The sequence below is a fragment of the Rhinolophus ferrumequinum genome, chromosome 15 (assembly GCF_004115265.2).
Source record: "Rhinolophus ferrumequinum isolate MPI-CBG mRhiFer1 chromosome 15, mRhiFer1_v1.p, whole genome shotgun sequence".
NCBI lineage: Eukaryota > Metazoa > Chordata > Mammalia > Chiroptera > Rhinolophidae > Rhinolophus > Rhinolophus ferrumequinum.
The window spans coordinates 237,131-262,095 of NC_046298.1; the positions used below are offsets into that span (position 1 = coordinate 237,131).

At 57.6% G+C, this 24,965-nt stretch overlaps 1 protein-coding gene across 1 annotated transcript; it reads right to left on the reverse strand.

Annotated features, from left to right (window-relative positions):
* Positions 1-6: 6 nt before the first annotated feature.
* Positions 7-23,256, reverse strand: CPNE7 (copine 7). The gene is given in 22 exon segments (XM_033127963.1): positions 7-141; positions 1,551-1,636; positions 6,343-6,462; positions 7,085-7,175; positions 7,178-7,330; positions 8,677-8,810; positions 8,873-8,924; positions 9,365-9,419; positions 10,003-10,099; positions 10,102-10,135; positions 10,928-10,999; positions 11,496-11,582; positions 11,800-11,922; positions 12,015-12,104; positions 12,555-12,638; positions 13,004-13,235; positions 14,397-14,494; positions 15,705-15,731; positions 15,733-15,787; positions 17,307-17,423; positions 22,153-22,255; positions 23,163-23,256. Coding segments are annotated over 22 exon segments (2,139 nt in total).
* Positions 23,257-24,965: the final 1,709 nt, after the last annotated feature.

The window sequence follows — 24,965 nt, forward strand, 5'->3', positions numbered from 1 at the left end:
GACATGCTAGGCCATGGACTGGCTCCGAGTCTGACGAAGGCGAGGTCGCATGTTGGCGCTGTTCCCACTGCCGGCCTCCTGCCCAGCTGTGCCTCCCTCTGTCCGGCTGTTTAGATGCTGTGCCCACCACTTCTCGCCCATCTGCTGAGGAGCCAGACGCAGTCAGCTGGGCCGGATGGGGACAAAGAGCCCACGTTCTCCCCACAGACACCTTGAGTCTCCATGTGTCACTCCTCAGCATAGCATGTCCAGTGTCCAGAGCCAGACAGGCCACTGCGCCATCTGGCCTGAGGGACAGCCACACAAGCAGCACTTGGGCCACGAGGGAGGCTCTGCAGAGGCCCACTGCCTCTCGCTCTCCCCAGCCTCAGCCGGGCAGCCCAGGATGCGTCTCGTGCCACCACAGCCCAGGGACCTGCTCCCGGGCCCTCCCTGCCCTGGCTGGATGGGCTAAATTTGTTCATGGCCTCCCAGGCAGGGAAGGTCTTGCTGGTCTGATATGTGCACATCGCATGTTCTCAGGGATGTCCTGGGCAGCACTGAGTGGCCCCAGGAAACGTCCATCCTGGGCAGGACATGAGGTCCCGCATGACCCACCGTGGCCCACACACCTGGTCTGGCTGACTCCCAGCGTCCAAAGAGAGCCACCTAAAGGGAGCTGAGTGTGGCTGGCCCCAGAGTGGCTGGGGTTGGAAAGAGGCCTCAGGAAACCAGCCGACAACAAGGATTCCCCACGTGCACACACATACATGCATGCACACATACGCGCACACACACGTGCACACACACACTCATATGGCAAAGGCCTGCTAGCTCTGGGTGTTGAGTCCTGGGAACCAGCCTGCAAGGCCCAGCTCAGGACCCCTCCCTGCCCTCCCAGCTGTGTCCCCGCCGAACCCCTTCTGTGAAATGCCGCTCACAGCGGGCGGCCATGTGGGGCTGTTGTGAGGACTCAAGGCAGTGAGTCACGTTTGTGCCAAGCTTGGCCAGCCCCTCAGCACAGGAAGTCCTCACACGTGGGGGGTCGGAAGCTGCTGTATCTCTGGACGGGGGAGAGGGTCCACACTGGACAAGGGCCCTGGATGCAGCGGTGGGGAGAGGCGGGGTGGCGGGGGGAGGCGGCAAGGAACACAGCTTCCACCCCGGCCTCTGAGCCAAGGGCTGTGCGTCAGTCAGCAGCCCTGCGGCCCCTGCACCAATTATAAATGCTTAGTCACAATTGCTTCCTCTCCGCAGCAGAAGAAAGAACAGCCTCTGTGCAGATCTGCCCATCCCCCCCCCCACGGCTGACTCAGGATGGTAGCACAGGCCCTGGGGGTGGGGACAGGCACCCAGAGTCCTTGTCTCCCCTGCAGAGTGAGGCAGCACAGCAGGCAGGTTTGCAGCCAAGGGGGTGTCTGCACAGCTGGTATTTACTTGCTAAACATGCGCTAGTGCCAGCACCTGAGTGGCACCCATCGGCCCTCACAAGGCCCTCACATCGTCCTGCGAGGACGGCGTGTCTGTTGTCTGCTGCTGTCTAACAAATCAGTCTGAAATGTGGTGCTTACAGCGAAGGCCAGCACTGTGGACCCCCACCCTTCTGTGGGCCCGGTGCAGGAGGGCCCGAGCCGGAGGTTCTGGGGTCGCTTCTCTCCTGAAACGCAGGAGGATGTCAGTGGATGAGGCTCACTCAGGGCGGCTGTCGGGGGCCTCCTCGCCGCGTGGCCTGAGGCTCGAGAGCCAGCGTCTCCAGTGAGCAAGGCAGCAGGGTGGCATTTCACGACCAAGCCATGGAAGTCACAAAGGACCCACATCTGCCCGGAGTCAGGGAAAAGGCACATCCACCCCACACCTCTCCATGGGACAGGTGATCAAGGATTTAAAGCTGCCAGACCCCCAGGTGACAGATGAGGAATGAAGCTTGAACTGAGGTGACGTATCCAAGGTGACGCAGCCGTTGGAAGCTGGTGCTGGTGTCCAGCCTGACTCTGGACGGGGCCACTGCAGACAGTGTGCTGGAGGCAACTTCTGGAGAGCAAGCCGGTCCCGGGTGGCTCCCACAGTGGCTGTGGGGTCCTTGCCCAGTGCACACTTTCTGAGAAAACCCACATCTGGTGCTGTAATGAGCTGGACTGAGGTCCCAAGTGGTGCTGAAGAACGGGGGACCCGTCAGCCTCACGTGCAGCTCCCCACACCAGCTAGCGGGATTTCTGACCGTCTAGGCCTGGGGCCATTCTGGATTTCAGGGCTGGGTGTCATGTCCCTTCATGGAAGATATTGTAGCAAAAGTTGTAAATCCAGGGAGCTGGTGGGTCCTGCTTCTGTCACTGACTAGTTGTGTGACCCTGGGCAGGTCACTTAACATGTCACTTAACTGTTGAGCCTTGCTTTTCTTGTCTGTGAAATGGGAGTACTGGTCATCCTTCTGGGCCAGATTTTGGGTGGCAAGCAACAGAAACCCATCCCCGCTGGCCTGAGCAGAAATTGGACGCATGGCTCCCTTAACGGGAAGTCTGGGCTCAGGAGCCTGATTCTGGTGCCTCCCAGGCCTGTTTCTCTGGTCTGCTTCCTCTGTGTCGGCTTCATTCCCAGGTGAGCCCTACCCGTGTGGTGGCAGAGTTGTCACCAGCAGCTCCTGGCTCCCATCCCACCAGCTTAGCAACTGGAGGAAAGGCCAAAGGTCAACAAAACCCCAGAACCAATTATCATTGGTCATGTCAGGTTACATGCCCACCCTGGCCAGTCACTGTGGCCAGGGGACAGAGTGCTCTCTGATTGGCCAGGTCTGGTGTCCACCCTGGGACCTGGACAGTAGGCCCGCTAAGTACATGCACCGACCAAGCAGTGGGGGGTCCCCAAAGGGAAACTGGGCTGCTGCTACAGAGGAGGCAGGCATGAATGCTGTGCAAGCCAAGGCAGGGTGTGTGCCCGACCATGCCCGGGGTAGTGACCACTTAGTATTCTACGTGCCTCTGGGCATAGGTGGGTTGCCTTCTCAGGCTGGGCGTCCTTCCAGCTGAGCTGGGGGCTGCCTGCCTGACCGCCCACCCCAAGCAGCCCCTCACACACCTGCATATGCCCAGCCCAGCCTGCCCATGGGCCGGACCCCACAGCTACTACCTCTGTTGTCCTCCCGTCCAAGCCTGCTGTCCCCGGGGGCGTCCTCTTTGGCTGCCTCTGGCTGCCCTCCACTTCCTGCCTGCCTGATGTGTCTGGGAGTGGCTACAACCCACTGAGGCAACAGTTCCCGGAAGACCCTCCCTCCCTCCCTCCCTCCACACCCAGCTCAGCACGTCCCCTGCCCTGCCCTGCCTGAAGGCTGCTCCCTAGGGCCACCACTGCTGTCTCTGTGCTGTGCTGGACCCCTCCCATTCTTCTCAGCTGACCCCTCTGTGCCTTCTGCCACCCCAGGAGCTCCACTGACCAACCTCAGTGCTGTGCCCCTGAGTCCTGCTGCTGAAACCACGTTCCGGTCCCAGGACTCAGTGGCTGGGTCAGGACGTAGCTTGGCACTTGCCTTGTCACCTTGAGACCCTGTAGTCACACAGCAGCCTAGCCAACTGTCCCCCCGTGTCTTTCCTTAAGGAAAGAAGAGTCTGTAAGACTGTGCCTTCTGGGACTCTGTTCCATCCTTGTGTTTACACCTTATGTCTCTCTGTCTGGTCCCCAAATGATGGTTTGCAGCCAAAGACGGGTAAGATACCTCACAGGAGATACAACCTAAGCCAGGCGGAACCGAGTGGGGACCCCTAATGAGCTGCCTTAGAAAAATATGGGAAGGGGCCTTGCCTCCCCTTCCCCCTGCCTGGGAAAGTCTGTTGCCGGCTCTGGCTTTTCCCTTGCACCTGTTTGTGACAGAAGTCATAAACACAATAAAGATCAGTTCTCTCCACTGATCTCAACGGAGCTGTTACAATATGAGAGACTTGACCCTGAGAAGGTACATACCGTAATTAAGACATCATGGGACCTTGTGCTTCAGCTGTTTACAGACAAAGGGTGATTGGAATAAACATTTTTCTGCTATGATGTATGAGTCTCACAGACCTTGTAAGACACAATGTTACTTTCTTGTATTTGTATAGCTATCAATAAAAACCTCCAGTCGGCCTTATTCTGGGCTCCAGTCCTCTGAGACTGAGAGACCCCAGTCCTCTGAGACTGAGAGATTTAACTGTATTAAGTCTCTGTTTCTTTCTTTCTTAAAAACTTAACCCAAACCGCCCCTTCTCGCACCCTCACTGCCCGTGTTGCGCTGGACCCCAACCTCTCCCTGCCCGTAGTCCCCTCCCCCGCACTCTCTGCTGACTCCCAGATGTGCACGGAGGGGCTGCTCCTCTGATGTCCTCTCCACTCCCAAAAAGACTAACATCGGCCTTTCTGGAATCCAGTAGTAGGCAGGTAATCATGGCAACGCCCATAGTCCCTGCTTAACAGGAGATAATGAATCAGGAGCTAAAAATAGAGCCCAGGGTGATAGATTAATGATAGATGATGGAGGAAAGCGGGGGAAAGGTAGAGAGGTGGACAGATGGAGGGGCAGAGGATGGAGGGATAGGTGGATGGATGGATGGACAGATGGACGGATGGATAGGTGGATGGATGGAGGGACAGATGGACGGATGGATAGGTGGATAGATGGATGGACAGATGGATGGATGGATAGGTGGATGGATAGAGGGACAGATGGACGGATGGATAGGTGGATAGATGGATGGACAGATGGATAGATGGATAGGTGGATGGATGGAGGGACAGAGGATGGGTGGATAGGTGGATGGATGGAGGGACAGAGGATGGGTGGATAGGTGGATGGATGGAGGGACAGATGGACGGATGGATAGGTGGATAGATGGATGGACAGATGGATGGATGGATAGGTGGATGGATGGAGGGACAGATGGACGGATGGATAGGTGGATAGATGGATGGACAGATGGATGGATGGATAGGTGGATGGATGGAGGGATAGGTGGATGGATGGATAGGTGGATGGATGGATAGGTGGATGGATGGAGGGACAGAGGATGGGTGGATAGGTGGATGGATGGAGGGACAGATGGATGGATGGATAGGTGGATGGATGGAGGGACAGAGGATGGGTGGATAGGTGGATGGATGGAGGGACAGATGGATGGATGGATAGGTGGATGGATGGAGGGACAGAGGATGGGTGGATAGGTGGATGGATGGAGGGACAGATGGATGGATGGATAGGTGGATGGATGGAGGGACAGAGGATGGGTGGATAGGTGGATGGATGGATGGACAGATGGATGGATGGATAGGTGGATGGATGGAGGGACAGAGGATGGGTGGATAGGTGGATGGATTGATGGACGGGTGAATGGATGGTGGTTGGATGACAGGTAGATGGATCGTGGATGGATTGATTGGATGGGGGTTGGGCCTGGATTCAGGGTCAGGATTAATTTGTTTTTCCCAGACAAGAAAATCAGGGGAAATCTCAACTGGAAGCCTACACACAGGCTGGGGGCTCTGAGAGCTGGTGTCCCCTCACCACCTGTGACTGAGCACATAGGATGTAAACCAAGTAAAGCAGGCTGGAGTCACACGGAGGCCCTGCCTGGCAGCCTGTCCCCACCTGATCTTGGCCTAGGGTCACAGGAGGCTGAGGGGAGGCCACTTGGTAGTGGGGCACCATTGTGCCCTCTGGCCCTCCCAGGGTCCAGTGCTGCATTCCTGGGAGGGCCCTGCATTCAGTCCAGGAAGGTGCCAGTGAGTCTGAGTCTAGAAGATTCCCAGTTTCAGGATGGAGGCTGGGAGGGCACATTCTTCCAGCCCCACCCCTCCTCTGCTGCAGGGGTGGGGAGGGAGGGTGAGGGCAGTAAAGGCACAAACTCCTGCAAGGGAAAGGTGACACTTTATTAGTCCTGAGCCCCTACTGAGGGGCAGCAAGGGGAGAGAAAGGGGTACAAGCTGGGACAACGGACAACCTGACTGTGGGGACGGGCCTGGGGCGCCCGGGTTTGCTCAGGGACTGGGATGCAGCCTGTTGGTCCCTCCCCATGAAGACCAGCTGCAAAGCAGGAAGCTCCCCTCTGCCCCCCCAAGCCCCCTCCTGCTCTCTCCTGGGGCCGGGCCACAGCGTCAGCTCGGGCTGCTTGGCTTCCCAGGTCCTGCATTTCTTCATCCTTTGGCCTTGGGGGCTGCAGAGGCCAGCCCAGGGAGGAGGATCACAGGATTAGGGGGTGGGGATGGGCCTGCACTGGGGGACAGGAGGCCTCTGGAAGGTCGGGGGCAGGGTGACTTGAGGGACCCCAGGGCTGCTGGAGACGGGGTGTTCCCCTGGCTGCCCAGCTCTTTCTTGGCGCCCAGACGGCACGCAGCCTGGCCCACCGTCTCGGGCACGGGCAGTGAGTCCTCGTGGAGGCAGCTCCTTGGGGCTGTAATATGCCACCAGCTGCTTGGGCACCTTGGCCAGCACACACGTGTGGGGTGGTGACAAGGTGCTTACCCCTGCACCCCCACTGGTCACACCCCAGCCTCATCCTCTACAGCCCCACCTGTCACACAGTGGTCTCCACCTCTGGGGTCGTGAAATCAGCCAGGAGTTGACCTGGTGGCATATAGACCTGAAAATATGGAGTGCAATGCCCCCAGCAGTCCAGACAGCAGCTGGCATGCGAGTGGCATCTGAGGGGCTGCGACACTGTTCTGAGTGACCCCAGCCACCCTATGGCCCAGGCTCTCGCCCCCACACGCCCTCAGTCAAGCCCGAGTGTGTGTCCACATGTGTGTCCACACGTGACAAATTTCCTTCATGTGTGTTCATGTGATGTGCATTTCTTACTGTGTCACAAAGAGGTTTGGAAGTGATTGTGGAAAACTGCATGGTGGAGTCCCAGGGCCCACTCTCTCCTTTGTGTGGGTCTGATGTTTTTCATAATAGAAAGGGTTTTGGGTGCTTGAAAGCTGCTGGGGTCCCAGTCACAAAAGGGAGGATAGAGGGTGTCTCGGGCTCCGTCTGCTCAGCGCCTGTGTCTCCTACTATGGGGCTGAGGTGGGACCAGCCGCTGGACCCAGAGCCTGGCACACAGTTGCTGGGACAGCAACTCCCCGGGGCCGGACACCTGAGCACTCACCTTCTTGAGCTCCCGAAAGGACACAAACTGCACGATGTCTCGGGCTGTGGGCTCGCCCCTCGGGCAGTGAGGGACACCGGCGGCTCCACCCTGTCCAGGGCCTGCGTATCCGTGAAGCCAGTGTTGCCCACACCTGCGATGATGACAGACGTGGGCGGGTGGGAGGCATGCTCGATGACCTCCCGCACGTCTGCCGTATTGCTCACCACGCTGTCCGTCAGGATTTGCAGAATGTAGTATTGCTGGGCACAGGGGAGGGGGGGCCTGGGAGACCTTGCAGGGCAGCTGCATCTCCCCCACGGCCTCCCCCAGGGCCTGGGAGTGACTGCCAGCGTCCCTGAGCCCATGCTCCATGGCGCATGCTGTCCACCGCCTGAGCCTGAGACTCTAGCTTCACCGACTCCAAGGCACACGCTGCCATGCCCGCAGCTTACAGGTGGGCAGGCTGAGGCTGGAGGAGCCAGCATCTGAACTCAGGTCTGAGGCCAGAGAAGGAGAAATCTGTGGGTCCCACACCCTGTCCCACACCCTGAAGGGATACTGAGACCTGAGGGACAGAATTTAGAGAGGACAGATCCTGGGAGGAATGGCAGATGTGGACACATGGGGAGCAGGCTGAGAATAGGAGAGAGCTGCTTTCAATGTCTGGGTCTTGAGGGTTGAGCTGTGGTCACGTAGTGTGTGTCCCTGGCCACGCGCAGTGTGTCCCTGGCCACGCGCAGTGTGTCCGGCCATGTGCAGTGTGCCTCTGGGCACGTGCAGTGTGTCCCTGGCCACGCGCAGTGTGTCCCTGGTCACGCGCAGTGTGTCCCTGGCCACGCGCAGTGTGTCCGGCCATGTGCAGTGTGCCTCTGGTCATGCGCAGTGTGTCCCTGGTCATGCACAGTGTGCCCTTTGTCACACAGTGTGGCCATTGCCACATACAGTATGCCTTTGCTGTTAGCAGATCTACAGGGAAAATTGGGGGGTGTCAGGGGGTAGGCAGCCAGCTCTCAGTTGGTTCAGAAAGAAGACAATAGTGATACGAGGGATGGGGGACCAGGAGAAGACCTCAGCGATTGGTACATCCAGGGGAATGACATGCTAAAACCATGTTATTCTTTACATCCTCCTCTAAATTTGATGGTTTTTTTTTTTCAAAATAAAAACTTAAAGCAGCAGCACACACAGCAGCATAATCAGGTCTACAAAACACAGAGACATGTGAAGCAGCACGCATCCCTTAGCACAGTATTATTTGTGCAAACGAAACACATGCAAACAAAATGACAATATATGTGCAACAGGACAATACACAGACGCTGTGGGTGGTGCGGGCAGGTGGAGAGAATCATGGCCCCACCAGGGCACAATTTTCCAGATCAGAAGTGAGCCCGGCGGCTTTGGGCCTGTGTCTCCACTCCCTTCCAACCACTATGGTCTCCTCCTTCCTGCCTCAGGGCCTTTGCACTGGCTGTTCCCTGGGCCTCTGTGCCCTCCACAACCCCACCTCACACACAGCTGACCTCGTCTCCTGCCCTCATCTCTCCAAGGCACCCACACCTTCAGCACGCCCAGTCCCACCGTGCTGCCCATGCCAGGCACGTACAGAAGCCTCCCCGGTGCACTCCTCCGCCGCTGCCATGTGGGCCACCTTGGAGATGATGGATGCCACGTTGGTGGGGCTGTAGAGCTGGACCCCGGGCAGGCAGTTCTGGTAGGCGTTCACCACACCCTGGATTCCTGTGGGGGGAGGAGGGAGTGTGGCTGCTGCAGCCCTGCCCCAGCCCCCTTTGTGTTCCTACCTTCGCACTCATCATCCTCAGGGTTGAAATTGATGGCAAAGTCATGGGACTCCTGCGTGGGCACAAAAGGGACTTGTCAGCTGCTCAGCCTCCCAGGACCCCAGGGCCCCACTTACTGGGAGAGGTCAGTTTGGAGTCCCTGGGGCCACCGTGTGGAAAGGGACCCTGTGGGAGGGAGTCACGGGGACACAGACACGTCCTGGACACCTCCCCAGCCCCTGGATCCAGTGGGACCTGAAGCTTTCGAGCTGCATTATCAATAAATACCCCCCATCACCATGTTTTCTGCTTAGCCAGTTGAACTGTTATTTGTAACTGGGAGATTCTGAACTAATGTTCCTGCTTCTCCTTGTCTCCAGAGATCTAGGGGCAGAGGTTAGCCCCTCTGGCTGGAAAGACAGGGTCACATAATAGCGGTTCCCAGCACAAAGAGACCCAGGATGACCTCTGCTGGGGAGGGGCACATAGGGAGGTGGATCCCGGCTCTCCTACCTCAAAGTTGAGAGGGACTCAGGCTCTAAACCCCAAAGCAGAGAACCTCTTGTCACTGGAAGAGAGGATGCCTGTCACAGGGTCCCTGGTTCCCGGGTGGGTGTAGGGAGGGGTGGGGCCACTTCGGGGGACACTGACAGCACTCTGTGCCCCCCCCGTGTGGCCCAACCCGTGCCCTGTTCCGAGCCACAGGGGGAGCCTGAGGCACAGCATGAGCAGGGAGGTGAGGCCGAGCCCACTGATGGCTCTGAGCTGCTCCCCAGCCCACCTCCTCCTGCCTCTGCTCCAGGCCCAGCGGACACCTGCTAGGGGGCAGCCTGACCTCGGAATGGTCAGTCTTCTGCCTGTGGGACCTCGGCCCCCAGCAGCGCCCCAGACAGAGAGGGCTCAACCCTCCACGGCCTCAGTTTACTGTTCTGTGAAGTGGGACGCAGACCTGCATGTTTGTGTGAAGGCTGAAAGGGGCCCTGTGGTGAAGGCCAGTCTCACCCAGACACATGGGCTCTGATCTGCTCCACCCCACCCACAGGCTCTGCCACCCAGCCGTCACCCTGTGGCCCCTGCACTATTGGCCTTGGGCAGGTCCCTGAGCAGGAGCCTGGGGGTGGGGGGGAGGCCGGGAGTGGGGAGGGGAGCACCTGTCTTAATCCTGGCAGACCTCGCCCACGGCTACCAGGGCCTGCAGGTACTCGTTGGGCTGGCAGGGGTTGATGTGATGCAGGGAGCAGCTGTTCTGGGGTCCCCAGTGGAGGCTGTGAAGTCGATGGCCACCTGTGGAGCCCCCCCACAATGATCCCGGAGTCGGCTCCCACCTGGCCTGAGACGGGCCCCACACCCTCCACTTGACAGGGAAGGGAAACCGAGGTTTGGGAAGCTGCTCAGCCACAGGGGGTCTCTGAGCAGCTCCCGCCGCCTTGTGAGGAACCCCTGGGCCCGGCCGGCTCACCTCGGGGCTGGGTGGGGTCAGAAGGCGATTTGAGGAGAACAGATGTCCAGGGTGGCCAGCAAAGCCAGACCCAGCCACCCCAAGCTCCCGGGAGCCCCCGGAGCGAGCGAGTGCCCTGGGGAGAGCAGCTGAGGGTTCTGTGCACTGGCCTAGTCACTTCCGTCAGCTGAGTCTGACCGAGAACGAGCGGGAGGGGACGCAGAAGGCACACACACTGCCTGTCCAGCCCCACTTGTGCCCGTGGGTCAGGCCTGGGCCACACCAGCGTGGTCCTGTCAGCTGTGCTGCTCCCAGCTGGCAAAGGCCCCACTATATTCTTCCCTTACGTGTTTTCCCTGCGACTGTGTTTTTGCCGAGGGTGAGTCCTGTCTACTTTCCCCCAGGTGCCCAGCTGCTCTGCACAGGGCACGACCCCTCAGGAAAAGGCACAGAAAGGGCTTAGCACCAGGACAAGGGCCTCAGACCCAGCCTCAGTGTCCCAGCTCTCTGTACACGGCCCGGGTGCCAAACCAACATGCTGTGTCCAGGGTGGGGGGACCACCAGGAGCCATGGCCCAGGTGACCGTCCTGGTGACTGGCTGCGTGGGGCGTTTGGGGCGCCAGGTGGAGAGTGCAGCCCAAGAACCTATGGTGCAGTGGATCTGGCAGCCGCCCATGATGTAGTCCAGGAAAGAGGACACCCTGTAGAGCTTCTAGACAGCAGCGTCAGCAGGGCCCGCCCAGGAGCCCCCATCACAGGAAACAGGTCGGGCTGCGGGGCTGTGCTAGCCAGAGCCCTCTTCTCAGGCCCCCAGGCCCCCTGAGTGCCAGCACCCCCTCCTCCATTTTCCTTCTCTGCCTACCATCCGCTCCTCCTACCTTCCTCCCCAACGTACCATGTTTCCCCGAAAATAAGACCTCGCTGCACAATCAGCTCTAATGCGTCTTTTGGAGCAAAAATTAATATAAGACCCGGTCTTATTTTACTATAATATAATATAATATAATATAATATAATATAATATAATATAATATAATACTGGGTCTTATGTTAATTTTTGCTCCAAAAGATGCATTAGAGCTGAATGTGCAGCGAGGTCTTATTTTGGGGGAAACAGAGGGACTGCCAAGCATTGGAGACAGGGCTTTGAGGGTCCATCTGACAACAGAGTTCCGGGGAGGGTGTGTGGCAGTGGCCACGCTCACCCTCAGCTCCACCAAGATGGCCACTCCAGAGTTCTGGTAATTTCGCTTCTTCTGCTTGTACTTGGTGCTCACACAGTCCCACTGGGCCTGGGGGATGGGGACATGCAGAGAGCCCCACCAGAGGGCCAGCGCCCAGCACCCCACCCCAAGGGGGCCAGAGGCCTGAAAGCCCCAGCCCTGGTTTCTGGCCACCTGGCAGGTGTGGTTTTCATTCTGCCCAGGTCCTGAGTCTTCTCTGAGTTCTACTGAGACAGCTTGTGGAAGGGCCCCGCCCACCCACACCTGTGGCTGCTCCCCAGCGCACCTGGCCCTCCCGAAAGGCTTTCTTCATCTCTATGAAGGTGGTGGTGAACTCTCCAATGAAGTCATGCTTCCCACAGGAGTTGTGGTCCCAGACGAGACACCGTGGAGCCCAGGAGCCCAGGCCCTTCAGCTGGTTGGTGCCCCCCACACAGCGCCTGACACCAACAGCCCAGGCCCTCAGGCGGCCCCACCGGGACCCCACCGGCCTGTCTCCACCTTCAGAGGCCGCGTCTCCTCACAGCTGCACAGGTAGTTCAGCGACACCTTGAAGGGCTCCCACGTGGGGCTCAGGTTGTTCTTCACCACCTGGGAGAGGGAGGGGCCTCAGGGGCCAGGCAGGACCCTGCCCAGAGCTGCCTTTCTGGACCTCATCCCTTTGGAGACCACCCTCATAACTTCTGCCACACCCTTGGGCCCCTGGGCTGCTTTTCCTTAATTAGAGTCTTTTTTCTTTAACTGAAATTAATTTCTCTAAGAAGAAAACAGTCTCTCAATGGCATTTCACCTACAGGTAGTGATAGCAAAACAGAATTGCTGAATTCCAATGACAGTCGCTGCAAGCCCGCCTGCTGGCTCCCTGTCCAAAGGGAGGTGGGGGTGTTAGAGCTGAAGACCCCTACAGCCATAGGGTCTGGGGGACACGGGGGCGTGGCAGGGCTCTGCTGTCTCCAAACCACTGCCGGGATGGGAGCGCCGTAGGTCAGAGCCACAGCTCCGAGGATTCCGTGCGCCCAGGGCCTGGGCAGGGAGCCTCACCTCCGTCCTGTATACCAGCTGCTCACTGTGGCCATCACTGACCCGGTACATTTCCAGGAAGGCGTCCGACTTACTGAAGAGGTCCTGCAGGAGGACCAGAGGGTGTGTGGGCACGGCAGGGAGGCCAGGGCAGAGCTGTGCCCTGTCCTGGCTGTGTCCCCGGGTCCTTGGAGCCCCTGTCTCTCACCTGTGGAATGAGGGCCCAGCCCTCCCCTCCAGAGCCTTCCCTGCGCCCCAGCACTCTCGCTGTAACTCCCAGCCTCTCTCTGGCCTCACTGGCACACCCGCAGCCAGTACCCCTGCTGCTCCCCACCCCCCAACACAGGAAGGGCTCAGTGGAGCTCGCAGCAGTCAGAACACGGCCAGTTGTGTCCCACACCATCTTACAGGTGAAGGCTGTGACGCCGGAGCTTGGCCTTCTCGCGCCCCAGGTGGGTGCCCCCTCTCGCCTTGTGGTCCAGCTTCCTGGCCCGGAAGGAGAGCTCCACATAGCGGCTGTTTGCGGAGATGTCCTTGGCTGTCACCAAGGCTGGGAGAAGCCACAGCTGAGCTTGTGACCCCGCCGTGGGGCCCTCAGGCTGCAGGTGGCCTACCCCTAGCCTGGCCTGCGTGGAGGCATCTGGACCCCCGGACCTCCCTAGGCAGCAGTGCAGCCCTGGGCCCTTCTCCAGGGTGGGACCCCTGAGAGCCACAGCGGGCGAGGAAGGGCAGGGCCCTGGCTGAGAAGGCGGCCTCACCGTGATGGTGGCCTTGCCGGCATCCCTGCCAGCTCCTGCCCCCCGGGAACCCCACCCAGCCCTGTCTCCTGGTCTCCTCCCACAGCCCCCACTCACCCTGACGGCCAGCTCCTCCAAACCCAGCAGCCAGGGCCCGTCCTGAGACGCGGGGCTACCCGACGTCCCTCTGTGCGGCCGACTCTCCCACTGCTAGGTGCCCTCACTTCCACTGTCTCATGGGCCCTGCCATCGCCCATGTGTCAAATGAGGAAACTGAGGCCCAGGCCACACACTGGTGAGCACACACGCATTGCAGAAGCTGTGCTGTGTGTCACTGCATGGGGCCTGGAGCTTTGCCAGCCCGGGGGCCGGGCCTGTGTTGGGCGTCCACGGATCCATGGCTGCTGTGAGGGGTGGCACAGGGGGCAGGAGCCGGGCACAGCCCATCTCTCCACCCTGCTGGCCATTAGCACAGGACATTCTGCAATGTGGGCACCAGGTGGGCACCATCCTGGGGTCTTGTCCCCTCGCCTGGGCCTCCCCTCCTTGCCAGGTGCCCTGCAAGCCCAACCTGGGGCCAGTGAGTGGACGCAGGGATGCTGTGTGCAGCCAGTGGTGCCGGCTCATCAGAGGGCAGAGCCCAGGCCACTGGGTGTCCTGGTCAGATAGGTGATGACCACCGCCACTGACGGGACCCCACGCTGCACTGGCAAAGACTCAGAGTCCTCGCGGGCGAGCGCTCACCTGGCCCGCCCCCACCGCTCCTGTCTGCAGGAAGGGGGACTGTGGCAAAGTGAGCTGAGTGCAGACAGGATCTACCCCACCCACTGCCCACCAGGGGCGGCCTGGCTAACAGCCTCCAAGGGAACATTCTGTGTGGAAGAGAACACACCCCGGGTGGGAGGTGGGGGAAGCTCCCTGCAGGTGTGGGGGGCTCGTGCGGCCCAGATGCCCCCATCTGTAGGCTTCAATTTTGGGCTCTCCTATCTGGACAAATGGACGGCTGCTGTGGTAACTGCGGCCAGTAGTGCTTCCTGCATGTGACTCTGGGCCAGGCCAGCTGTTTGTTAAGCTCAACACCTTCAGCAGCCGCTGAGGTGGCTGTGTTGTCATTGTCTCTGTTTACCAAATGAGGAGGTTCAGGCAGAGGTCAGGAACTGGCTCAAGGTCACCGCACGGGGATTTGAAACCAGTGTCCACACCCTTGACCTCTGACTGCGGTGCCTGTGATGGCCGTGCAGACCTGGGGAGTTGGCCAGGTGGCTGTGGAGTGCGTCAGCGATGGGCCTTGTCGTTGTCTGAAGTTTACATGTACATGTAGGCATGTGCGCCCACACGTGTGTCCATGTGCCCATGTGTGTATCTGTACGCCGTGGATCTGTGCCCCTGCGTGTGTGTACACGTGTTCGTTTGTCATACACATGCCCACATGTGTCCCCATGTGTGTGCATGCATGTGTCTCCATGTGCCCCTGTGTGTGTGCTGTCCTCTTCTGTGCCAACAATGGCAGGTGGGTGGCACTGTGCCCTGCTTCCTCACAGGCTGTGTCCTTCCTAATTCTCAGTCCTTTTATCTGTGAAATGGGGACAAATGGGAATGACAGAACGATCTGCCCTAAACCAGCGCCAAGGAGTCATCTAGACGTCTGTTGGGTAAAGGACGCCGAGCAGCAATAAGAACACACTGTGTGATTCACGGACATGGGATTCTAGAACAGGCTGGAGGGAGGCTGACGAAACTGCCCTATGAGATCTGTGATGCTCATGTGTGCACAGCTGTCTACATGCACCCATCTCACTGTATGTAAATAAAACCTCGGGACAAGCAGTACCCAGGGCACTTGGGAGCAGTCTGCTTGGTGACCAGCAAATGCTCTCGTTACACGGACCACGGACGAGGACTGCACACAGTGTCCCTGGTGGCAGCTGGATAAACAGCCGTGATGGGCCGGCCAAGTGCATGGAGGGACAAGGAAACCTCGTGTGCTCACGTGGAAGGGCTCCTCGTGTTGTGGAGGTGAAAAGAGCAGGCTGCACAACAGTGTATGGCATTGGCATTTTAAAAAATACAGAGGAAGAATCATATGCTCATTTCCTCGTGTGAGAACACGGCTTTCTGGTCAGCTGTACTCAACTGGGGACAGGGCAGGAGGAAGAAGGGCCAGCGTGTCTTTTATACTTCCTAAAGGCTGAACCATAGGAATGTACTACCCAGTTCAAAATTACATATTTAAAAAATAACTAATGAGGGGTTTTTCAAGGGAAGGAGCTATAGAGATGGGCAGAGCCGGGGTGCTCACCCTGGCACACAGTTGGCACCTAATCACGTCCCCTGCCACCACGGCTATCACACCAGATCTCAGGACCAGCCCAGGCACCTTTCTGCTTCCCTGGCTCTCTCCTGCCCTCCTCCCTCCCAAGGCGACGGGACCCACCTGCCCCAAGGTGCACTCCATGCCCCCCCAGGAAGTCGTCATCCTGGCAGTTGTGGCTGCTAGGTCCATGGCTGGAGGACTCTCTCCAGGCCGGGCGTGGGAGGATCCCCCACTATCCTGCTCTCCACCCAGCACACTCCCAGAAACCCTGGGCACCTGCCTCCTGGAAATAGAGGTGCGTACCCCGCCCCCACCTGGCGGACGTGGGGTGCAGCTTCTCTGCCTCTTCTAGTCTTATGCTCACCTCGCTGCTCTGTCCCCACATCATGGATGGGGAGACCAGGCTCAGCCCTCTGAGTGGCTCTGAGTCAGGGACAGATCCTGGAAGCCAGGGCTGGGTAAACCCAAAGTGCTGGGCTGGGCGGACAGGGAGGCTGGCGGCAGAGGTTCCCGGCTTCAGCTCTCTCCTCCATCGTAGCCCCCGCCCTCCAAAGCACAATCCCAGCTGGGCAGACAGGTTTCTGTGCCACCCTCCAGGGTCCCACAAATTCCCGCACCCCAAAATGGGCGTCTGCATCAGGCAGTGCTCAGAACAAGCAGCAAGGCTAACGGGGCTTGGGCACACCTTCTCTAATGCTCCATGCCAAGCAGACATTGGGCTGGTAGCCACCCTTCACCCCCAAGGTCGGTGGCCGGTGGCCCGGAGCTGACAAGAGACCCCAAAGCTCACATTGCGCGCAGCATCTCCGTTTACCCGAAGCCAGCCCAGTGCAGCCTGGGGTACCCTGGCCCACTCAGCACATGTCCTGCTCCACAGCACACACCCAGGCTCCTGAGGCCAACACCAGGGGCCCCTTGCCCCCCACCCCTGCGGGCCCGTGGCTTCAAGCACCAACCTCGCCTGAACACCCTTTCTCGCCCTTTCTATGTGAGATTGTGACTGAAAAAGCACTTTATATAGCTCAGAGTGCCCAGAGCTGTTGCCACCACCAGGCCTGTCCTCGGACCGGGCTGCGTTGGGGGATGACAAGGGTCAGTGGGCTATGGGGTAGCCACCCCCAGGACCAGAGGGTGCCAGGAAGAGAAGCTCGAACCCTAGACATGCCTGCCCAGAGCCAGGTCCGTGGGGTGCACGAATGCAGCTGCAGCTGTCCCAGCCCCGGCCGCACGGTGCACAGGCCAGGTCACGGGGTGGGCTCCAGACCCTCCCTGGAGACTCATCCTCAAGTTTGCAAGAACCAGAGGAGTGGAGGCAACAAAGACTGGGGAATCCTAGGGGCGGGGCATCCCAAATTCGGGTGGTGTCCTGGCTTCCCGAGTGCCCTGCCTGGCTCAGTCGCCCTCTCCCTGTTCCCAGGCTCCTGGGATGGCAGAGAAGCGGAACTCCTGGCAGCTTGGCGGCCCAAGGGGGATCTGTGATTACAGTCCAAGCCCTGTACCCCCACTCCCTTCTGCTCCCCTTAGTCAAGCCTCCTGCCCATATCCTCAAGCTGGGGCGCTTCTCTGTGGCCCTGGAGCCCCACACAGGATCCTGGGTGGCACCCCCACTGGAGCGCCCCTCTCTACCTGGAGCACCTCCTATCTGGAGCGCCTCTCCGCCACTGCCACATGCAGTCCGGCCTGTACCCCGCTCCCTGTGCCCCGCTAGCCTCGCCAGCCCACCTCGGTTCCTGCGCCCCGCACAGCCCTGCCCGTGCCCGGCCCACCTGCACCCACTGGCCCTGCGACCGCAGCAGCAGTGACACGCTGGGGTTGGACATGCTGAGCGGGTCGCGGTCCCTGAGGCAGGATGCAAGCGGGCCACAGAGCCCCAGTTTAGCACCAAATCCTTGGGCCCCTCCTGGAGCTCTCGGACCCCACGTCCAGGCTCAGAGGCATTTGGTGGCCATGGACTCCAAGTATTTTAATGGGTGCCTACTGTGTGCCAGGCTCCTTGCTGGGCTGGAGCTGAAGACAGAAAGAGCTGGCGTCCACCTTTGTGGACCTTGTAGCCCAAGAGGAGTGGTGGTTCTCGCTGTCCTGGGGGTGCCTGGGCTGAGTGTCAGAGTCTGACCAAGCTGTGCCTGGGGGCCCTTCCACCCCACCCTGCAGCCCACAGGCTGGGAGGGGCCCACTGCCCTGACCACCTGGTCCTGACAGAGGAAGGCCAGCAGGAGGTGATGGTGGAGGCAGAAACAACCTCCCAGCACTCTCTCTGCCAATTTTGGCCAAAAGCCATGGTGGGAGGGGACAGGAAGAGGGTTTAAGGTGATAGGGCCAGAGAGAAGGGGGCAGAGGCCAGGGCTCCAGTGTCAGGCTCTGTGCACTCTGGCTGCTCAGGGTTCAGCTTTGGCCACCAAGACCCCAGAAGAAGTTCCTGGGGTCAGAGGGCCTGCCAGCTACGGTAGGGCTGCTCCCCAGTGGTGCTGGGCTGTGGGAGACCCCAGCACAGCAGAGGAGTCCACAGGCAGGATGCAGTGGGCAGTGTCCCTGGAGGCTGGAAGATGGGGCTGCAGCTGGTGCCCCTGGAAGGGTTTGCAAAGAAGGGGATGCCCTGTGGCCGGGCGGTCTGAGTTGGACCCCAGCACACACACTCACTTCCTGAGTCCCCAGATAATGAGGTGAGGGGCAGGTCACACACTGAGAAGGATGGGGGCCAGTCTGGTGCCCCCTCTTCCACCTCACCAGCCTGTGTCAGCTCCTCTTGGAAGCTGGCTCAGGTTCAGTTTTGGAAATCATCTGTCGGAGTCCAGCTTCTCTCTGTAGACACAAGCCTAGAGCAGGGCGGAGCCTTCCAGCCCAGCTTTCCAGTACTGGGGGGCCGAGTCCTAAGTCCGCAGCTGTGCACGTGGGCTGTGGGGGTGCTTCTCAGGGTTGCAGGGACCCCAGGCCCCCCAGAGCCAGCTTCCCTGGAGCTTTCCTGAGACAGGCCCATGGGCCCTTCCAGGGCAGGTGTGTAGCTCAGCAGCACCAAGGGCAGTGCTGATACCCGCGCCCCCACCCCTGCGTGCTGACTGTAAGCCTCCCACCCCCCAGGTCACAGATGGTGAAGGGGTCATCAGTAGCTTCCCACGGCCCCCAGATTGCCGTGGCAGCTCAAACCCGCCCCCCGTTCAGCTCCTGGACATCACATTACCCCTCGGCAAGTCACTTACCCCTGGGTAAGTAACAGGTGATATTTCCACCGGGGAGAATTCAGAGTTTGGGAGTTTGAATCTCTGAGGCCCAGAGAGTTTAATGGAGCCACTGGGGTCTCCAGCCACAGCCCGCCCCACGGTGACGCTGGGTCTCTGCTCCGGAGCACTGGGTTCCTGAGGGCACTTGCGGAGAGGAACCGCAGAGGACAAAGCCAGATTCCCGGGAGCCCTGGTGTTCGGTGCCTGGGCCAGTGCTGGGGGCCGAGGATAGGCAGCTGGGGGGTAGGGCTGGTGCTGGGGAGGGGACATGCAGCCCCACCCCCTGGCTGCCTGCCCAGCCCTGGTGTACTGTGTGCGGACACCTGCCCAGGGGCAGTCAGGACACTTTCTAAGCCCTGCTCTCTCCCTGGGGTCCCCAAACCCAGCCCCCTGTGCCCGAGGTCTGTCCTGGGGACCTCCCATCCCAAATGGCAGCCTGCTTGCCCAAAGCAGTGATCAGAGAGGAACAAAGAAGACCGCGCCCCCTGTTTGCTCTCGTTGAGTAGAAGCAGCCCACACTCAGCGACAGGGTCAGACCGGGGCGCAGAGGTCGGGAGGAGGGGACCCAAGGCGGGAGCACAGAGGCCATGAGGACCCGCCACCCACAGGCCCGCAGGGACCATGGGACGTGGCCTGGGGGAGGAGCAGTCCCCAGACACCTCCCTGGTGTTATGTGGCCTGACTCATCTGGGCTTTGATGGTATTCTCGTGGGCAGCCCCGTGGTGCTCTGACTTTCCCTCCACTCCCCGCTCCCTTTCATCAGTGACCCAGTTCTGCCTCCCCCCTCCCCAGGAAGCACTACCTTTTCTGGGGAGCTTTCCAGAGGACAGGAACTAAGCAGGTGTTCTGTTGCCCCCAAGCACATCTGTTTGTCCCCCAGCACTATGGAATTGGAGGTCATTTGCTGATGTGGAACCTGAGGCTTAAAAAGGAGGGGGGCCCCCTGAGGCCCCCCCAGCTGCAGAATGAGGAGCCAGGTTGCCATGGCTCGAGACCACCCAGACCTTACCTTCTGGAGGGGCCCGGAAAGGGGGAGCGGAAGGGAGGCCATGCTCAGTGCCCTTCCCGGGAGGGTGGGCTCGCAGAAGACTCTGGAAGGCCAGCCCTCTTCCCGGACTGCTGGCCCCTCTCCAGGCCCCAGTCCACCAGGCCATCCTCTGGGCCCTGGCAACAGGTGGCCAGTCTCCCGCGGCAGCCTGGGCGGGGCCGTCCTGGCTGCCCCAGCCAGCGCCTCCTGTCAGAAGTGCAGGGACCCCTCTTTCCCCCCAGGCCCTGTGTTTGGCGCCTGCTGCTCTGTGAGTGTTTAGCTCCTCCTGCTCACCTGCACCCTGGCCCAGGCACAGCCCACAGCGCTGGCTGAATGAGCAGACCTGCCCACCTGCCCCGCCCGCCTCTGAGCTGTGTCTGCTGCCTGGGTGCTCCCGGAGGAGGGCCGCTGGGTACCTGCTGGTGGGGGCTCTGTGCCTGCTCTGTAGTCTCACTACAGACTCCCCTCCCAGCAGACTGGGAGGCAGATGTGAGGCCAAAGCGTGACAGTGAGGCGGCAGGGGCCTGGACAGAGCCTGTGTCTAGAGGAGTTTCAGAATGAAAGCTCTGTGAAGGCAAGATAGAGAGGGTACACTTTGTTTGCTCGTGGCTGTGTCCCTGCAGCCGGGGACGCTGTCTGGCACACAGCAGGCGCTCAGGAAACACGTGGATGAATGAATGCCGGCTCTCTCTTCATCTGTTTGTCTTACATAATTCTTCTGGCCTTCCCGGGCCCCCACCTGTCTGTCTGCCCACTGCGGACACCCCCAGCAGCCTCTGCTTACTTCTCAGGCCCAGAACGCCCGGGTGCCTGGCACTTGGTGCTGGAGGGAAAGTCTCAGGATGCTCAATGGCGAGCAGGCCACAGCTCGGTCAGCACGCTCAGTGTTGTCTGGTCTTAGTCCAGGCAACTGGAAACTGAGTCTGGCTGAGCGAGCAAGCAAGGACAGGACTCTGGGAAGCTCCTGGCATGAGGGAAGGGGACACCCCCGAAGCCCCTGGAGAGAACAGTGAGCTGCCGTCACCAAGGAGGAGCCCTGGCCTGGGACAGGGGACTGTGCTCTCTGCAAGGTGTGGGCCTGTACGTCTGGGGGGTGGACCTGGCCAGGTGGGGGAGAAAGACCGCCTGAGAGGAGGTTTCTGCCTCACAGGATTCAAGGAGAAGCCCCCAGGGCGGCTTCTGAGGCTGGAAAGCCAAAAAGAGTAACAATATGCACTCCAGAGGCCAAGCTGTCTATTACAGCACGCCTGAGAGAACACGACCCCCCTCCAGTCAGTTTCCCCAGGACCTAAGCAAGACTAGAAAGGAAAAAGAGCAAAGTGGAAAGCTGCCAACATATTTCCTTGACATGCAGAGCTGCTAGGATTCAAGCAGATGACGAATATCCCAGCAGAGAAGTGGACAGGACCGGAGAGGTGAGCCCGAAAAAGACGAGCGGCCAGCAGCTTCGCGGGGAGGCGCAGCTTCGCGCACAGAGAAACGCACAGGAAACAGCGGGGCGCAGGGGAGCGCACGCGGGCGGGACCGCACAGGCGCTACAAGAAAAAAACGCGCCCGGGCGCGCGCGGCGCAGCCAGTCCCTTGTGGGCGCGCGCGCCGCGCTGGGGGCGGGGCCTGTGCCTTCCTTTCTGCTCCTCTCAACAGGGGCTCCGATTTCTTTTGTACGTTAAAAAAGAAAACGGCAACACTTTTGGCAACAGAAATCACCGAAGAAAAAAATGGTAAGTGAAACTACCTATAAATAAACGACAGTGTGGAGACCCCGCAAGTGAAGGACAGAACGTTAGCCCTTTGCACGTACAGTGGCCGCCTCCACTCTTTGTCTTGAACTAAGTTGAGTAAAGTGGGGAAAAGCCTGAACACCTAAAATGACTGGTAGTTTCCCTCTAGAATTACAATTCAAAGTAATTGGAAATTAGTGTTAAGTTTGACACTTCCTTTTAAAAATATCGCAATCACATATATTGTAACAAAGCTACTACACGATAGATTCAAAATAAAAGTCATTCTAGAGAGGTGACACTCCCGTATGTTAAAAGTCACAGGTGTACGTACCCCTTCCCTCCGAAGTCAGAAGTAGTGTGATAATGAAAAATAATCAAAAGAGGAAAAATAGAGCCTAGGGAAATTAAACAAAATTGCTAATGTCTGGCCAAAAAAGAGCAGTAAACACATAATAAATTGAGAGAGATTTGAAACTCATACCAGACAAACGCTCATCTGAAAACGGACAAAGAGCAGGTCAACGCGGGCGGGCAATCTCGCCCCCTGGTGGCCGCCGCGGGCATTGCTGGCGACACTTCGGGAGTCTTTCCCGAGGCGCACCTGCCACAGTCGTGGTTCCGGCGAGGCTCGCGCCCATCAGGACGCCAAATGCGCCCGGAGAGGAAGCGAGAGGAAGCGCGTCCCCGGATGGACTGCCGCCGGGCTGAAAAAAAGGGTCACATGTCAGTGATCGTGTTGGTTTTCTATGTGACAAGTGACCACAAACAGACAGCAACACGAAGGCACCTGCACAGCAGCTGGGCCGTTGGAGGAGATGGACACACGGCTTCACATGGCTTTGTGCCCCCGCGAGGCCAGGAGAGGCCTCTGCCCTCACTGGGGTCATAGAGTTCAACGGAGATGAGGTGTCTGTGATATTTTAAGCACGAAAGTTCTTGGTGATTTGATACGGTCGCAACAGGAACAAATGCAGGATCCACACATGTCTTTTCTGAAACATGAATGAGATGATGTCACTGACCCCCTCCAAGTCTTCCAGTTTTTCTGTCACATTCTGAGTAAAGTTCATCCCCTTCACAGTGGCAATGTGCTTTTTCTCCTGAGACTGTGTCCACCCCTGCGTCCTGCGTCTCCCCCAGTCCCAGTGTGGTGGCCTCCTCGTCAGTCAAATCCTGGCCTCTCTGTCATCTCATCAGAGAAGGCTTCCTGAGCTCTTAAAACCAAGTAAGCACCTTATTTTAATTCTCTTTAAACATTTGGCATTTTTCTTAGCTATGTCTGGATCTTCCACTAAAATGTCACTGAGAGTATGGGCCTTGTCTCTGCGTATACTCATGTGCTCCCTGGGCCTGCAGGTCTCAGCAAATGTTACCTGAATAAATTTAATCACTGGGACATTAGATGGAGCCTTACGTAAAAGGCCTAAAAAGCAGTTAAATGTGCTAATACATTCCTCTTATAGTTTGAGGCAATCTGAGCTAGATTTTTCTGTAGCTCCCAACATGAAACTTTCTAACTGGCACATCCTTCTTTTTCTCTTAAAAGTTTTTCAGCTCTGTCTAAAGTGTGTTGTCAAAACCATTTTTATTTAGCAGTTACAGGATCTTTACGTAAGAGGGCCTTCCCTGTGAGCAGTAAGTCCTCATGGACGGGATGTGGAGCCAATGACGCATGGCACAGGGAGGCTCTCTTCACGACGTTCATGCCCCTCAGGCTCTTACAAATACTCAGTTCTGAACCATTTTCTACACACGCAGATGCTGCCCACACATGCAGAGAAAAACCACAGCACAGGAGGCTCCCAAACAATGGCCTATTTGTACTAAACCATTATCAATAATCTCAAAGTATGTTCCTGGACAGTGAATCCTGGGTGAGATCAGGTGAGGTAGTCCAAGTATTATGGCAGGGAAAGCTAAATGAGCACCACTTATGCAAATAATCTAGTAGCAAGGACAAGAGATATAATTGTTCACAAGTGGCATTTCCTGGGGGGAAAATCCACCTTTTCTTACAAGAAAAATGCTCATAGTTTCATTAAATTTATGAGCCTTAATCAGCACACTGCTGTCCTAATTACTGTGCTAGTCCCGAAATCCCACTCCTGCACTCCTGTCGCTTACATTTACAGTCAGACTCTTCCTGTTTTACGTGCATCTTGGCAGGGCTCCAACATTTATCTTCAACAATTCTCTCTTCCAAAAACATGCCCTCAATCAGACTCTTAGTCTGTCCATGGCTCTACACAGACACACACACACCCTCTCCTTGGGGTACAAACACACACCTCAGAGATCACTAACATGTTCCTTTCCTTAGAAGCTGTTCTTGTCAATCTCCTTCTAAGTCCCTCGAGTTAATTTATTTTTTATTTTTTAAGGTATTTCCTACAGCAAAACTAGTTCATATAAAATTATTAAGGGCTCTTTAATGTGTGTGTGTCACATAACTGTTCTTCATACCTTTCTCCTTGACATTCTAACTTTTTATGACAACGACGATAACCCTGTAGCTTCCACTTATTGTACTTACCACATGTCAGGCACTGGGCCTGGCGCTTTGAATATTATCTCAGTTAATGCACTCAGTGCTCGATAGGCAGATTATTATTACACCTCCATTTATAACAAAAGGAACTGAAGCTTAGAGTGTAAGTTGCTTGTCCAAAGACATATAGGCCCATTCTCTTTCCTTTCCTATGGGACTTCAGTTACACTTATAAAATAAAGCTAAATGTTTTAATACATATGTCTCTTGCTCTTTCCTTTTTTCATCTTTTCCCCATTCTATGTTTTAGTCTGGATATTTTCTTCTAACCTATTGTCCAGTTGGCCAGTTCTCTCTTTGGCTGTATCTAATTTGCTATTTAACATCAATAAGTGCTTATTATATTTTTTAGTTCTAGTATTTCCATTTGTTCTTTTTTTTTATAGTTTCGGTTCACCTAAATTCTCCATCTTGTAATTTCTTAAATACAAGCAGTTATTTTAAAGTCTATCTTTACCCTCTAATATCTGATGAGACTGTGGCTGCTTCTATTTCAATTGTTTTAGTCTTGCTGTTTATTGTTCCTAGGTATTTTTCATTGAGTGTTAGACATTGTATATACAACTGTAGAGATGATTTGAGGCCACAGATGAGGCTGTCATCCTTCATGGCAGATTGATGTTTGCTTTTCACTGGCAGTTAGACTAACAGCCTCTACTCCTAGGATAAGGTATAGCTTTTCTGGGCTCTCAATTGAATGGCTGGGGGATGGGGAGTTTCACCATGGTCTCTTCACCCTGGTTGGACCCCAATTCCAGTGTCTCCACAACATGTGTAACCTCAGAAACCTGTCCACTGCTAAGCTGTACATGTGCAGGTTAGGAACTGGCCAAGGACCCACAGGAACTTGTCAGGTTTTCTTTTAG